At 42.7% G+C, this 16,923-nt stretch overlaps 1 protein-coding gene across 11 annotated transcripts in view; it reads right to left on the bottom strand.

Annotated features, from left to right (window-relative positions):
- pcdh15b (protocadherin-related 15b) overlaps positions 1-16,923 on the bottom strand; it is a 1,349,261-nt gene that overhangs the window by 363,342 nt on the left and 968,996 nt on the right. For all 11 annotated transcript variants that reach the window (XM_080205457.1, XM_080205459.1, XM_080205466.1 and 8 more), the window contains 2 exons: positions 8,704-8,897; positions 3,959-4,091 (listed from right to left, as the gene is read on the bottom strand). In XM_080205457.1, coding sequence (XP_080061583.1) covers positions 3,959-4,091; positions 8,704-8,897 — 327 coding nt within the window. The remainder of the gene's footprint in view (positions 1-3,958; positions 4,092-8,703; positions 8,898-16,923) is intronic.

Genomic DNA, 16,923 nt, shown 5'->3' with positions numbered 1-16,923 from the left:
CGAAGGGCTAGTTGGCCTACTCCTGCTCCTATTTCTTATGTTCTTATGAAAAGGAAACACAAAAAATAGGAGCCTGCTCCTCCATTTATTATGGTCATGCCGAATCATCCAACTCAATAGCCTGATCCTGCCTTTTCCCCCTATCCTTTGATTCCTTTTGCCCAAAGTGCTATATCTAACTCCTACCTGAAAACATACAATATTTTGGCCTCAGCTATTTTTTGAGGTCGTAAATTCCACAAGCTAGCCACTCTTTGGGTGAGGATATTTCTCCGCATCTCTGGCCTAAACTGCCCAGCCTGTTTTCTCAGACTGTGACCTCTGGTTCTGGACACCCACGCTATTAGGAACTTTCTTCTTGCATCTACTCTGTCTAGTTCTGGAAGAATTTTATAGGTTTCTATCAGATCCTCACTCATTCTTCTGAATTCCAGTGAATACAATCCTAACCGACTCAATCTTTCTTCATACATCAGTCCTGCCATCTTAGGAATCAGTCCAGCAAACCTTCTCTGCACTCTCTCCAGAGCAAGAACATCCTTCCTCAGATAAGGGGGCCACAACTGCACGCAATATTCCAGGTGTAGCCTCACCAAGGCCCTGTATTGCAGCAAAATATCCATCTCCTGCACTCAAATCCTCTCACTTTCAAGGCCAATATACCATTTGCCTTTTTTACTGCCTGGTGCATCTGCATACTTATTTTCAATGACTGGTGTACGAGGACACCCAGTTTATGTCGCACATTCCCCTCTCCTAATTTACGGCCTTTCAGATAATATTCTGCCTCCCATTTTTGCTACCTAAGTGGATAACCTCACATTTATCCAAATTACATTGCCTCCTTATTCTTTTGCTCAACTTGTCCAAGCCACACTGAAGTGTCCCTGCATCCTCCTTGCAGCTTACCCTCCCAACTAGTTTTATGCCATCTCCAAGTTTGGGAAATTACATTTAATTCCCTCATCTAAATCATTAATATGTATTGTGAATTGGTGGGGTCCTAGCACCAATCCTGTGGTACCCTACTAGTCACTGCCTGCCATTTGGAAAAAGACCCATTTACTGCTATTCTTATTTTCTGTCTGCTGACCAGTTTTCTATCCATCTCAATACACTACCCCAAATCCCATATGCTTTAATTTTACATGCAAATCTCTTGTGGATTTTGTTGAAAGCTTTCTGAAAGCTAAAAAAGCTACATCCACACACCAGTAGATTTAACAAGCATGATTTCCTTTCATAGATCCATGTTGACTCAGTCTGATCCTACCACTGTTTTCCAAGTGTTTTGCTATAAAATCTTTGATAATGGATTCTAGAACTTTCCCCACTACTGACTTCAGGCTTACTGGTCTATAATTCCCTGTTTTCTCTCTACCTACCTTTTTTTGTTTTGCTTGGCCAATTTGTATGCCTCTCCCTTGGATCTAATACAATCTCTAATTTCTCTTGCAAGCCGTGGTTTGGCCACCTTTTCAGTTTTACTTTTGCACCAGTCAGGAAAAAACCACTGTTGCAGTTCTTCCATGCGCTCCTTGAATGTTTGCCATTGCTTATGCACCATCATCTCTTTAAGTAATGTTTCCAAATCTATAGTAGCCAACTCGTACATCACATAATAGTAGTTTCTTTTATTAAGATTCAGGATCTAGTCTCCGAATCAACTCCATCACTCTCCATGTTGATGAAAAGTTCTATTATGTTACAGTCGCTCTTCCCCAAGGGGTCACACACCGCATTGCCAATTGTTACTTTCTCAATATAAATACCCATTCTAGAATGCCCTGCTCTAGTTGATTCCTCAACTTGTTGGTCAAGAAAACCATCCCATGTACACCCCAGGAATCCTTCCTCTAAGGTATTGCGACTAATTTGATTTGCCTAATCTACGTACAGATTAACATCATCCATAATTACAGATGTTCCTTTATTGCATCTCTAACTTCCTGTGTAATGTCGTTCCCAAAATCACCACTACAGTTTGGGAATCCATGTACAACCTCTTCTAATGATTTTGCCCCTAGGTGTTTCCTATCTGTACCTATAGAGATTCCATATTGTCAAAGCAAATATCCTTCCTCAGTATGATGTTAATTTTCTCTTTCACTAGCAATGCAACTCTGCTGCCTTTATCTTTTTGTCTGTCCTTCTTAAGTACTGAATACCCCTGGATGTTCAGTTCCTATCTCAGGTCACCCTGCAGCCATGCCTCTGTAATCCTAACTATATCATACATGTTTACATCTATTTGCATGATTAGTTCATCCACTTTTTATTGTGAATGCTTCGCACATTAAGGTACAAAGCCTTTAGGTTCATCTTTTTAACATTACTGGTCCCGTTTCCACTAATTTTCATTGAAGCCCTCTTTGAATTTGGACCTTGATTTCTCTGCTTATTCCTCTTCTATGCTTTGATTTTTGTCCTTGATTCCCCCTCCTCTGATTTCTTGCATTGGTTTCCATGCCCTTGTCACTTCAGTATAAACCACCCCCAACCACTCTACCAAACACTCCCCCATAGGATATCAGTCCTCGTCCTACCCGGGTGTAATCCATCCAGTTTGTACATCTCCCTCAGAACTGGTCCCAATGCCCCACAAATCTGCAACCTTCCCCCATTATACCATCTCTTGAGCTATGTACTCATCCAATACATCCTGCTATTTCTCCTCTGACGAGCACGTGGCAGTGGTAGTAATCCTGAGATCACCATATCTGAAATCCAACTTCTCAATGTTCTTCCTAACTCCCTACATTCTGCTTTCAGGACTTCATCTCTTCTTTTACCTCTGTCATTGGTACCTATATGTACCATGATCACTGGCTGTTCATCTTTGCCCTCTACAATGTCTTGTAACCTCTCCAAGACATCCATGACCCCAGCACCAAGGAGGCAACATACCATCCTGCAGCCACAGAAACGCCTATCTATTCCCCTTACAATTGAATCCCCTATAACTATTGCATTGCCATATTTTTACTCCTTCTTTCTGCAGCAGAACCAACTACGGTGCAAAAAATTTGGCTGTTGCTGTTTTTCCCTGAGAGGTCATTCCCCTCAACAGTATCCAAAGCAGTATATCTGTTTTTTCAGGGGAATGGCCACAGCAGATTCCTGCACTGCCTGCCTCGCTCTCTCATCTATTTCCCTTCCTGCCTGGGGAATCTTAGCCTGCGGTGTGACCATCTCTCCATACATGCTGACCACGATCTTCTCCGCCTCACGGTTGATCTACTGTGTCCACAGCAGCTGCTCCAGCTGCAAAACCCGGGTACATGTAATGACATCCTTGAAATGAAAGTGAGATTTTGATGGACTGTGAAGCGCAGGAAAAGATCAATAAAACACATACTACACTCCACTGGTTTCAATCTGAGTGAACAGGGGAAAAGGAAAATTTATCAATTAGACAACTGTAAGATACATTTCTATATTTTTACTCTCTCATGCTCAAATAGGTAATTAAAAGAAAAACATTTAATTTTAACTGAGGACAAATAAATAAGTGGTAATACACCTTAAACTGGAGTAATTTCAATTTCTAAATAAAGCATGCAAAAGATGATATGTAAAGCAAGAAAAAAGTCATCTTATATACCAGTTTGACTGAATGCATTATAATAATAAGCATGTTGTCACCTGCAACAAAATTTCAATGACCCATTTCTCAGTTTTGCAATGATGAAAATGTTCCTTTTCAGCATCTATGCCATGGGAAATTCTACAGCTCATAAGTTATTGGCAGAAGCATTGCCAGAAATCAGACTTTAGTTAATTTTTCATGTCTTTTCTATGTAAAAAGCTTTTATGAAGTTACAAGTTTATGTCAATGGAGTTTAGGCAGTACAGTAAGCTTAAAATGCAGAGTAGGAAATGGTTTTACAATAGGTTCACTGTCTTAAACAGTGATGGCAAACGAGATAAAATAGGTAGTTTAGAAACTTATATTTACCCTCAAATTTAGTAATGTTGCCCCTGTTCGCATAGCTTCACTCACTTCAACGTTGTACAGCATTTGTGGAAACCTTGGAGGGCTCTGGTTGTTTGGAGGAAGAACCTCAATATAGACAGTGGTTATAGAGCTTCTGCAAAGAACAGAATTTCAGCATCAAAATCTTCATGAAATACACTTCAACTGTAAAACATAGATACTGTTGTCAATGAAAATAGCTTAACACTTAATATGTTGACCTAATATGCCTTTGTCACCTGTTTTGCCACACGTGTCAAATTTTGTTTTAAACAGCGTAATGTTTCCATTTAAAAAAGTACACCAAGGAATGTGATATTAATGCAGTAAGCATTCTCCAAAAGACAATTAAAATTAATTAATTAAACAATTTCATAATGACCAATCTAAGAAATACAAAGGAAAACATTTGAGAAAGACATTGATGAAAGAAAGAATAAAAAGTTGCACTGAGGTTGCATTGAAACTGCTTTGATTCTTTGGCATTGGAGTGTTACACAAATCAATGATCCAGTTACAGAAATTATATTAACCTGTGAGATTGTCCTCCGAGAAAGTGACTATGTTGACAGGAAACACAAGGAAAATCAAAGAAAAGACCGTTTGGTCCATCAAAGGCTCCTTCTTCTGTACACTCACTGCATCAATGACTTGAAGTGTATTTGTACCATCGTGTCAGTGAGATGTGGTTTCATGTTGTGCTGATATTACATTTACAATGCAAATGTAGCGTCAAATCCAGAGACAGAGCCTGACTCAATAATGGAACAGAGGTAATGCTCTCTGGAGTCATTTCAGGCTTTCAACTGTGATTGACTTTTTACAACGTAAAACACCAGGGCAAAATCAAAACAGCCTTACTTGTTAAATTAATTCAAACAGTTAACACCTTTGAGAACAGGCAGTTCTATTCTAAATGTTATTTTTCTTTCCATACTTCATCCCACACCAAACTTATGATTGAGGGGAAACGTAGAAGTGCATTATGAAGAGAGCTATTTTATCTGGGTTGCTTAGAGACTGAGGTTTTCACAACGGGACATCATCTGAAGTCAAAGATTGCGGTCTATTGCATTAGTCAAGATCACTAAGATGGTTTGTTACATGTGTCAGGCACTTGAAGAGATATTTCATAATCCTCAACAAAGATTTATTCCACTGAAAGAGAAGGACTTCACAAGAAGGATGAACCTTGCGGCTAACAAAGGAAATTCAGGATGGTATAACATTGAAAGAAAAGGCATGTAATGTTGCCAAGTTAGATGGGAGGTCAGAAACTGGGAAAACTTTGGAAATCCAACAAAGGATGATGAAAAGAATGAAAATAGATTATGGAAGTAAACCAACAAGAACTTCTACATATATTTTAAAAAGGAACAGAGTAGCTTGAGAGGTGGAGAATTAATAAATGACAAAGCTTTGAACAAATATTTTATATCCACTTTCAGGGAAGAACATAAGGCCTTCCAACCATTGACGAAAGTCAGGGAGGCAAATAAGAGAGTGGAACTTAAACATCATCATACAAAAGAAATGCTCAGCAAACTAATGGGACTAAAGGTTGACAAATCCCCTAGACCTGATAGCTTGCATCCAGGGACAGAAGGACTTTCAAAGATAGTGGATGCATTGGTTATAATCTCCTAAAATTCTCTAGACCTGGAAAAACTTCAGCAGACTGGAAAACCGACCAAGTGTAATGCTGCATTCAAGAGGGAGAGAGGTAGAAAGCAGTAAACTGTAGGCCAGTTAGCCTGTCACCTGTCATAGAATTATAGAACCTGTACAGTGCAGAATGAGGTAATTTGGCCCATCAAGCCTGTAGCAACCACAATCCCACCCAGGCCCTAATCACATAAAAGCCAATCCCCTGACATTGGCCATGCTAAATTGACCCCAATCAACTTAACCCTCACATCTTTGGACTACGGCAGGAAACCGGAGCACCCGGGCGAAACCCACGCAGACACAGGGAAAATGTGGAAACTTCACACAGGCAGTGACCCGAGGTTGGAAATTGAACTCAGGTCTGTGGCGCTGTGAGGCAGCAGTGCTAGCCACTGTGCTGGGGCAAGTTTCAGAGCTTATTAGTAAGGGAGTAGTAGTAAGGAATTTAGAAAAATCTTAATGCTATCAAGCAGAATCGACATGATTTTATGAAAGAGAAATCGTGCCTGCCAAATTATTTGAGACCTCTGAGCTTGCAGCGAGCAGTGTGAATAAAGGGGATTCAGGAGCTGTATTTGGATTTCCAAGGTGCATTCAATAAGATGCCACACAAAAGGTTGTTGCAGAAAAGAAGGGTTCATAGTATTGGTATGATATATTATGATGGACAAAAGCTTGGCCAATTAACAGAAAACAGGATAAATGCAACATTTCTATCCAGAAACCAGAAGGTTTGGGGCAGTATTTAAAGAGTCAGAGACGGCAGTACAAAGAGATCTAGGTACCTTCCTGCATGACACACAAAAACGTAGCATAAAGGCATAGCTAGGTATTCACCTTCCTGAGTAATGAGGAAGTGAATAGAATGTTGGCATTGATGGCGAGCTGGGTGGAGTGTAAGCACATGGAAGTCTTGCTCCAACTTGCAAGAGAGAGGGGATGCAGAAGGGTAGAGAGGGAGAGGGTGCGGAAGGGTAGAGAGGGAGAGGGTGCGGAAGGGTAGAGAGGGAGAGGGTGCAGAGGGGGAGTATTGGTGAGTCACAGAATCACAGAAAGAGGCCACTTGGCTCATTGTGTCTGCACCAGCTGGAAAACAAGCCACCCAGATTCACCCACTATCCAATGTTTGGTGAATAGTCCTGCAGGTTGCAGCTCTTTCGGTGTATACCCAGACCCCTTCTAAATGGGTGAAGAGTTTTTGCCTCTACTACCCTTTTAGGTTGAAAGTTCCAGGCCATTACAACCCTCAGTATGAAATTTTATTTCCCAGTCTTCCCTCTAATCCTTCAACCATTCACTTTAACTCTGTGCTATATCAAAAATCTATAGTCTATATGAGGCTCGTCCAACCTTTTCTCATTGGTGGAGAGGCACATTCAGAATATTCTCACCGAAGGGGCCGATTATCAAACATTAGAAAGATAAAATTTGGCACAACATTAAATAGGAACTTCAAAATAAAAATGAGAAAAAAATATATACAGAACAAAACAAATAAGTAATAAATACATATGAGTATTAGAATAATAGGGTGACAGTGCAGCTATCTGGCTCCCTCACAGGCTCAGCATACTCACACACACATTCACCCTGAGGAAGTGGCTGAGAGTGCATGATAGTATGTGTGGGTGAGGGTGAATGAGAACTCTAAGCATGGGAGTGAGCCAGGCTTATGAATACATTCTGTCCCTAGCACACTTCCTTCAACTTCTCTCTCTCCATATGTACATTCCACTCAACCTCTCTTTTCCTCCTACTCTGCACCCTTTCGTTCTCTCTACTCCTCTGCACCTTCTCTCTCATGCCTCCACACCCTCTCTCTCATTCCCCCTCTGCACCTCTTTCTCTCACTCCCCCTCCGCACCCTCTCTCTCCCTTCCTTTCCACGCCCTCTCCCTCTCTAACCCTCTGCACCCTCACCCTCTCGACCCTTACGCACCCTCTCCCTCTCCGCACCCTTTCCTTCTCTCTCCTCCCTTCTGCATCCCCTCTCTCACCCTTCCACACACTCTCAATCTCTCTCTCTCTCCCTCCGCACCCTCACCCTCTCGACCCTTACGCACCCTCTCCCTCTCCGCACCCTTTCCTTCTCTCTCCTCCCTTCTGCATCCCCTCTCTCAACCCTCCACACTCTCTCAATCTCTCTCTCTCCCTCTGCACCCTCTCTCTCGCAAACACAGAGAGAAATAACCTGTAAGAGGAAAAGCATTTTCCATTTCAACGTATTTCTTTGAAAGGTATTTTTAAAACCTGTACCGAGGTTCGCGTAGAGCAGTTTCAGCCCTCGGGAGGCATATTGGACAAGCCTGGTCTGTATAATCTACGTATTGACCTTACTGTTAAGATAAATAGGCCCTTCCTATCCATTCTATTCAGGCCCCATCAGAATTTTCGACATCGCAGCCAAATCTCCCCTCTGCCGCCTCTGTTCCAAGGAGAACAACTCCAGCCCATCCAATCTTTCCTCATAGATGCAATTTTCCTGCCCCGGCAACATCCTTGTAACTCTCCGCTGTAATCACATTCTAATAATGAAGTACCAGAACCTCACACAATATGCTTGTATTGGAGGCAGTTCAGAGAAGATCAATGAGTTGATTCATGGGATGAAATGGTTGTCTTATGACGAAAGGTTGGGAAGGTTGCACCTATGCTGATTGGAGTTTGAAGAATGAAAGATGACCTTATTGGAACATAAAATTAAGGGGGCTTGATAGGGTACATGTTTCATTAATGGAGGGAATGTAGAACTAGGGGGCACAGTTTCAGAATAAGGGGTCACCCATTTAAGACAAAGATGAGGAAGATTTTCTTCTCTCAGTATATTATAAAATTTAGAACTGCCTAAATGTGCAAGCTGAGTCATAGAATGTATTCCAGACAATTGTAGACATATTTTTGGACCATAGCATGTCTTGGGTTGTGGGCAGGCAAGTGGAGTTGAGGCCAAGAGCAGATCAACCTTGATCTTACTGAATGATGGAGCAGACTCAAGGGATGTACGGTTTATTCCTGTTCCTATTTATTTATTAAGTTTAATTTATTCATGAAACACTTACCTCCTTTGACCTAGCTGAGCATTATCTGTTGCTTTGACAGTCAGGGCATAGGTTCGTCCAACAACTAAACTAACTTCAGGAGCAACAGTAATCAATCCACTGCTGTTATTTATGACAAAGTCACCACCATCACCAGTCACAATTTCATAAATGATTTGTCCATTCTTCTCTTCATCAGCATCTGATGCAGTGAGCTGAAACATAGACAACAGCAATGAAAATGCATTAAAGTACAATTCAACTTCAGTCCTAAATAAAAATGTACAGTTACAACTACATTGAAGGGCCAATAGTATGGACCTGGAAACAACGGAAATGGTAGGATACTGAGAAACAATAAGAATAGAGGGACCTTGGAGTGCATGTTCACAGACTCCTGACAGTAACATGACAGATAATTAATACAGCTCTGAGGAAGAGTCATGTGGACTTGAAGGCTTCTCTCTCCACAGATGCTGCCAGACCTGCTGAATTTTTCCAGCATCCTCGGTTCTTGTTACAGACATACAAAGCCTGGCCCCAAACAGAAATGCAAATGAGCTACCCCTTTATTGCAAATTTTTTTCTTGATTCTGTGAAACCATATCGATCATTTCTATCTCCAGTGGAATTTTACAATTCTTCCTCAGAATTGGGAATTCTGACCTCCAAAGGCAACGTGGTCCTCGCCTTCTAAGTGTAATAAATTGTAAATTTGTTTGTATTTGCGTTTACTTATGAGAAACTGATAAGCAATTTTATCCGATACCCTAATTTTCTATTGTTAAAACTTCATAATTCCTAAAACTCAAAGTTATATTTTCAAACATACGAATTATGAACGAGATATTTGAAGCAGTATTGGTGATACCATGCCTGCATCCTCCTAAACCAATGGAATTCACAAATAGGCCAAGATGTACATATTTAATTTCAAACAAATATAGTTTTTTTCCTCTAAGAATGTAAGTAGATGTTAGCCTCAGCACTTAGGCACGGCCACAATCAAATCTAATATCATCAGTTTTCTGCTTCCAACAACGTGTCATGGATTAATTTTCTTGAGAATTTGAGTTCAAACTCCACTCCAGGAATCTGAGCTAACACCAAGGGTGAGGTTCTTCAGCCTCAAAGCCGCCTGTTTCCCACTGGCGAGAGGTGATATGATGTTTGCTAGCAGCAGGATTCTCTGGTCCCGCTGCTATCAATAGGAATTTCCACTGATGTTGCCCGCTGCTGGCAGGACGGGAGAATCCCGCCGGAGTGAACGGCCGGAGAATTCCGGCCCAGATTTGCAATGCTGAGGGCCTGTTCCACTGTTGGGTGGTGCCTTTGGATGAGGCATCAAGTTGAAACTCTTTTTTACCTCTTAGGTGAGCATAGAGGAGGAGACTTCTGCTGCTGTCAAAGCCAATATTTATTCCTCAATCAATGCCATGAAAACAGATTATCTGGTCAGTTATCTCGTTGCTGTTTGTGAGGCCTTGCTGTGCATAAATTGGTTACATTCACAAATGAATTATTAATTTGTTAAATTGTTAAAATCACAAACGTTAATCAGCACTGCCTTGGCCATCTTTTAAGATTGTCCACAAAGTGAAACATTGCTGAGCACCCACCATCCTACCTTAGTAAACCATGGTACTTCCTCAGTGATCAATTCATTTGCTTTCACAAAGCATGCTTTTTTCACATAAACGACATTCAATTCTATTATTTAGAATTCAAACGATTGCAGTATTTTCTACTCTACACAGAAGGCCATGTGCAGGATGGATGTCATAAATTTGAAGTTTAATTCATATTTAGATTTCTGATCTATACGTGGCTTTTCAAAGTAAATGTCATGACTGTTTCGTAATTTCTTAGAACAAATACCTGATTTTAATCTCAATGTATTCCATGATAAAGGTGACTGAGTGCTTCATCCCCTTCGGTAATACCTCTCGCTGAAATAGAAAATGTTTCACTAATGCCCACTGTGCCTTTTCCCTGCCGAAAAATTCAATAAGTAGCCACTGATGCACAGCCTTTCTCTATAGAGTGCAAGGAAGACTTGGCAAACAACATCAGCTTATGATCACAGCCACATCTGCACTGTAATACTGGTTGACTGCAAGCAGATGGCAAGCTGTAAAAACCCTGTTGAGCTGGCAGAAGCTAGTTAATCAGGTATGCATAGCTTACTGACAGGGTTGATGTTGTATTTTGTCTGTAATATGTACCACGGCTTTAGATATAGTGCGCAACATCTACTGGCCATGTTCTTTTCTTAACAATGCTTTTGTGTCAGATTCAACTTCGGAGGTACATAACGCAAATTTTGATCAACAGCATATTAACTGACAAACGCTGTACCCAAATTACTCTTTATTTCTTCGATTTGTGGTTTTGTAATTTTTGATGCGTGTGGCGACTGGTCCATCAAAACGTTGTATGTGCAAACCCTGTGAAATTTGATTTTGTTTGTCTGGTTCCCTGGTTAATGAAAGTTGAGTGCGCATTAATTGACACAAGATCACGTGAGGAATTAATACGGTCAAAGTAATGTCAAGACATCTTCAGGTTGGAAATGAAAAGATTATTTTATAAATCACCTAATTTGCATTCTAAGTTGCTGTGGTGCATGATCAAGACATTGGCACAGGATGTAATCCATAATGTTCCATAACAAAATGTCAGATGTATTCCAAAAATCTCTTTAAAGAAGGTTTAGCAATTTATAATGTGAGGATTACATTCAGTTAAGCCCTACAACAGAGGTCACAATGAGAAAGTTATTACTAAGAATTAACAAATAATCAGTATTAGTTATTGGTTTGTTCTGCTGCTTTTTATAATCAGTGGATTTAATGTGTTAATAGTAATTTCTGCTAATAAATTCTCTCCAATTATATTTACGTTTATTGTACTCTTCACCTAGATGTTCTTTGATAAATTAAGCAATTGGGTTGTTTCATAATGGAATCGTGTGGGAAAGGAGGCGTCCATTTGGCCCATTGTGCCCACTGCTGGTTCTTTGGAAGAGTTACTCAAATAGTCCTCCTTCCTGGTTCTTTCCACAGTCATGCAATTTATTTTTCTTTTCAAGGGTTTATCAACTTCCGTTCTGAAAATTACTATTGAACATGCTTCCACAGAAAATGCCATTTGCAAATCATATTAAACCTGTGCCCACTGTTTAATTTTTATTTTGTGAGACACACAGTGGGCGATTCTCCCAAAAAAATTCAAATGTTGAATTTGTGGGAAAACTGGTGTAAATCACCATTGTTTTTCCAGTGGGAGTTCAGACTCGAATCTCCTACACTCTGTGCAACGCAGAGGTCACAATCGTAAATATCATTAAAAGCTCAGGGGCGTGGGGCCTATTCACACCAGAGTGTGACAGTTCCACAACTCTGCGCATGCACAGCGGCCCTGAACTGTCAGCCTGCGCTTTGCTAGCCAGCTCAATCACTGGCCAGCCTGGGATCCTCACAGCGCTGCCCTTCCAGCTCCACCACCCTCCCCTCCCCCACCCTCCTGCCCACGGTCCGACCATGGCCCCATGAGCATTCCCAGGCCAGCCCCGAACCCCCTCCGCCCCCAATCCCATTCCATCCCGGAGCGCACCAACGACCAGCACCCCGCCCCCTCAGCAGTGATGGTCCCCCCAACCCTGGCAGATACCCCCACCACCCACCACTGGAGGCAGACTACCCCGCCCCACCCCGGCAGACCGTACCCCCGCCCACCAGCCCCAAATGAGCCTGTCTGCAGATTGCCTCCTAGGCATGGCCCCCCAGTTGGCCCTGCCCCAGTCCATGCCCCCCCAGGCCCCAGCTCCTTGGCAATGCCTCATGCCCGCTGTGTCGTCAGTGTGGGAGAGAAATAGCACAGTCATTCTCACACTCCACAAGAATGAAATACTGCATTTGACTTTTCTATTAATTAATGGTCCAGATCTGCCAGTCTCCAGATCATAGCAGATCAGATATCTGACACAACATATGTGCTGAGACTCTGCTGATGTCTTGACAGGTGAACCTCCAAGGGTTTGAAATTGGACAATTTCCCTGCCCCCACTTCCTGGGCCCTCCCCAAATGTGTCTAACTCTGATTTAGAGTTGGAGACTTCGGGTAATTCTGAATAGTTACCCAGAAAACATTAGACAAAAGATCGCAGTCTAATTTCTGGGTAACTACAAAACTGACCCCACCCCCCCGCTATCACTCACACAGAAACCCACCAAACTGAAATCTATCCATAACTAACCCCTAAACACAAGCCTTGGACTAACTGCCAACCCGACACAATGATCTGCGAATACTTGGTCACATGGCTACCACCCTGACCAGACCTGACTAGCGCCCGGCCTGACTTCATCTCCTAACCTGACCGCCTCCTGACCATCCGCCAACCTCAAACACATACACACCCTGTTCGCCGGCCACCTCACCCACATATTCACCTTAACCACACACCATCTCACCCATCTGCCACCCAACCTACCTGTTACACAACCTGCTTACTTTAACCACCGGTCTACCATACCACCATGCACATTTACTCATTTATTTGCTCTCCCATTCACTGATATTCACATTGGATTAATCTTATCCCACGGCAGCTAGTGCCATAAAGCTGAAACTTCGCCGTCTTTACCCCGAATGCCCCAATGTTGTCATGGTGTTCTCTGTGGGAATGTATGCTCCACATTCCTGAAGAAGGTGGGCTTGGAAAATTCATGATGCGGAGATGCCGGCATTGGACTGGGATAAGCACAGTAAGAAGTCTCAAAATACCAAGTTAAAGTCCAACAGGTTTATTTGGCAGCACGAGGTTTTGGAGTCTCACTTCTTCTTCAGGTGAGTGAGCAATTGTGTTCACAAACAGGACATACATAGACACAAACTCAAATTGCAAGATAATGGTTGGAATGAGAGCCTTCACAGATAATCAAGTTTTAAAAGTACAGATAATGTGTGTGAAGAGAGGGCGAAGCACAGGTTAGAGGGGTTAAAGAGGGTCACAAAAGCGTTAAACCTGGACTTACTCAAATACAACAATGCTGACAAGGACAATTATGCTGTTGAAATAAGTGGCCAACAGTCCTCGAAGCTGGTTTTTATAATGTTGGATTCGCTGAATGAAGGTGGCACTGTATGGCCAAACAGAAAGTCCTTTAAAGAACCACTGCAGGCAGCAACTAAGAAGGGTAGTGTTTAAAATATTCTTGTGTGAAGGTGGAGCTGGCAGGGTCCTCCAGAACCCATACAAAAGCAAGATGGGACATCCACTGGCCACCAGTACCTCAAACCCAGTTCACCGCAGATTACATCTATCTACAGATTACCCTCTCTCACTCCACCATTTTCACTCTCATTGGTCCTGGCCTCTGCCCTGCCAACTCACCACTAATGTCCTTTCCTGTGGTTTGCAACCCATCAATTCAGTGAACAAGACTAAAGGGCCAATACCCATGCACACCTCAAACCTATCTTTTCAGACATTGAGATTATTTGCTTAGCATCCATGTTTCTAAGCTTTTTAAGGGCTTTTTGAATATAGCACAAAAGAAAAAACATGTGGTCAAGCTCAACAGCAGAAAACATCATCATTATCTGCTTTTACCCCTTGCAGCAGAAATAAGAGCATAAATTTATTTGGTAAAGCTAATAAAGTGCAATTGGTGGTATAAATCTTTTTTACGCATGAATCCAAATCACAATCTTCTCTACTAAAGAACCTAACAAACTGGAAGGCACATTCTCTCTTTCCTGACCCTGATAGGAAGAGCAAAGTTTGGGATTTCATAAATGTTCTCAAGAAGATCTTCACATCTCAGCCTTGCCCATGAAGGGGCTGGTGATCCAAACTCAACAGATCAAGGGCCTTTTCCACACTTCATGATTCTATCAATTAATGGCAGCTGGGCCACTGCTCATTTGACTGCTTTGCACACTTGAGACACCATAGTGTGTTTTTTTGCATGAGTCGCAAAAACCCAGCTTGCAGGTGCAGCAGGTGGTCAGGAAGGCGAATGGGATGCTGGCCTTCATAGCGAAGGAGATTGAATATAAAAGTAGGGAGGTCTTGCTGCAGCTGTATAGGGCATTGGTGAGGCCGCAACTGGAGTACCGTGTGCATTTTTGGGCGCCGCACCTGCGCAAAGATATTTTGGCCTTGGAGGGAGTGCAGAGGAGGTTTACTAGGCTGATACCGGAGTTGAGGGGGTTGAGCTATGAGGAGAGGCTGAATAAACTGGGCTTGTACTCGTTAGAGTTTAGAAGAATGAGAGGAGATCTCATTGAGACGTATAAGATGATGAATGGGATGGATAGGATAGAGGTGGAAAGACTCTTCCCGCTCAAAAAAGACAATAGGACTAGGGGGCACAGCCTCAAGATAAAAGGGGGGCGGTTTAGAACGGAGTTGAGGAGGAACTTCTTCACTCAAAGGGTGGTGAATCTCTGGAATTCTCTGCCCGTTGAAGTGGTGGAGGCTGCCTCGCTAAATATTTTTAAGACGCGGGTTGATGGGTTTTTGATAGGAGAGGGGATTAAGGGTTATGGGGAGAGGGCGGAAAAGTGGAACTGAGCAGCGACAGATCAGCCATGATCTTATTGAATGGCGGGGCAGGCTCGAAGGGCTAGATGGCCTACTCCTGCTCCTATTTCTTATGTTCTTATAAGCTGTACTCACGGTGCATCAACTCCTTTGCAAACCTCTGGTGCACAATGCAGGAGATAAGAAGTACGTTATTCAGCATCAGCTACGCCCAGAGGACCACTGCTTGTCTTAAGCTTTGCTGTTATGGCAACTGCTGCAACAAGGTGAGGACGACAAATTACACCCTTTCAGGATGTACCCTTCAGAGGTGCTGGTACAGCACTCACTTCTAAAGAATGTTTCAAAAGCAGCTTCATTCAAGGTTGCAGAAGGAGTGAATGGTATGACATTTGGAGACATTTTTTATGAATAGAAGAGGAATAAAAGCACTGTCTTCGAGATTTTGCTTAATTTTACAACGATGCCTCACAATGCATCTTAACTTTTCTTTATTGTATGATTGATGGATCAGTACAGCATGACGCTTTTCAAAACAAAAAACTGTTTTACATAAATCATTCAATTAAACTGACTGAGTTACTTTAACATTGACCGAGGGCCTTTCCAGTCTCTCTACAATTTGCTCAATCTTCTCCCCCTTTCTGAGCTTCCTCTTTTCCCATTACATTTTGTTCACATTGCTTTTCTTTCTATGGTCAGAATTCTCTGACCTCACACGTGATTGGGATTCTCCGATCCTGCTACTGTGAATGGAAATTTGGCTGAGTGTCAAGTTCTCTGTTCTCGCTGGCAGCAGTGACTGGGCGTACGAGACCGGAGGATTCTGGACTATGATGTCGCTTTTTCAAAAATAAACTGCCACTGGCAGGTGGACTCAGCAGTTCCCACTTCAAACAGCCCCAAAGTGGCTGTTACCTTCAGGAAAGCCGAAAGGAAAGAGTGGTGGTATTTAATGGCCACACCTGGGTGGATTTGGTGGCAGGTGATGACCTTATTACCTTTCTGCCTCTATCCTGATTAAATCCCTGACAGAATTCTCATGGTCTGGCTTCACATCCCACCGTAAGAAGTCTCACAACACCAGGTTAAAGTCCAACAGGTTATTTGGTAGCAAACACCACTAGCTTTCGGAGCGCTACTCCTTCGTCAGATCACACCCCGCTGCCATTAGAGGCCCTGGAATCCACCCTTTTACCACGCAAAACCAGCAGCAGGAAGGGCAAGTAAGCGGGTGCACAGGCAGTGGAGAGGCATCACCTGAGTGACACAGCTAACGGCTCCAGCTCGTGGGTAAGTGGTGCTCTGAGGGCTAGTGGCATTTGCTACCAGGTGGACCTGTCGGACTTTGGTCTGGTGTAGTGGGACTTCTTGCTGTGTATGCCCCGGTCCAGCGCCGGCATCTCCACATCATGGCTACCATCGACACTGCAAACTGCCGGCTCCAAGTGGAGAGGATCTCCAAGAAGATTGCGCATATCGACACAAGCATCAAGTTTCTACAAAAATGCACGAAAGCAGACTAGCGATCGAAAGGACTACAGATCACAAACCCACTCAGGTCAACCTACAACACAGACAATGCTGACAGACTTTGCCATCGCACCTCTCTCACACTCCTCAACCACTTCAAACACTAGCTCTACAGCAAACGCCGTGTCCTGGAAACCACGATAGAATCCATATTC

The sequence above is a fragment of the Carcharhinus amblyrhynchos genome, chromosome 17 (genome assembly GCF_965287045.1).
Source record: "Carcharhinus amblyrhynchos chromosome 17, sCarAmb.v2.hapA, whole genome shotgun sequence".
Classification (NCBI taxonomy): domain Eukaryota; kingdom Metazoa; phylum Chordata; class Chondrichthyes; order Carcharhiniformes; family Carcharhinidae; genus Carcharhinus; species Carcharhinus amblyrhynchos.
Note: the sequence above shows the minus strand (reverse complement) of the source record. Positions and strands in the feature narration are given on the sequence as shown.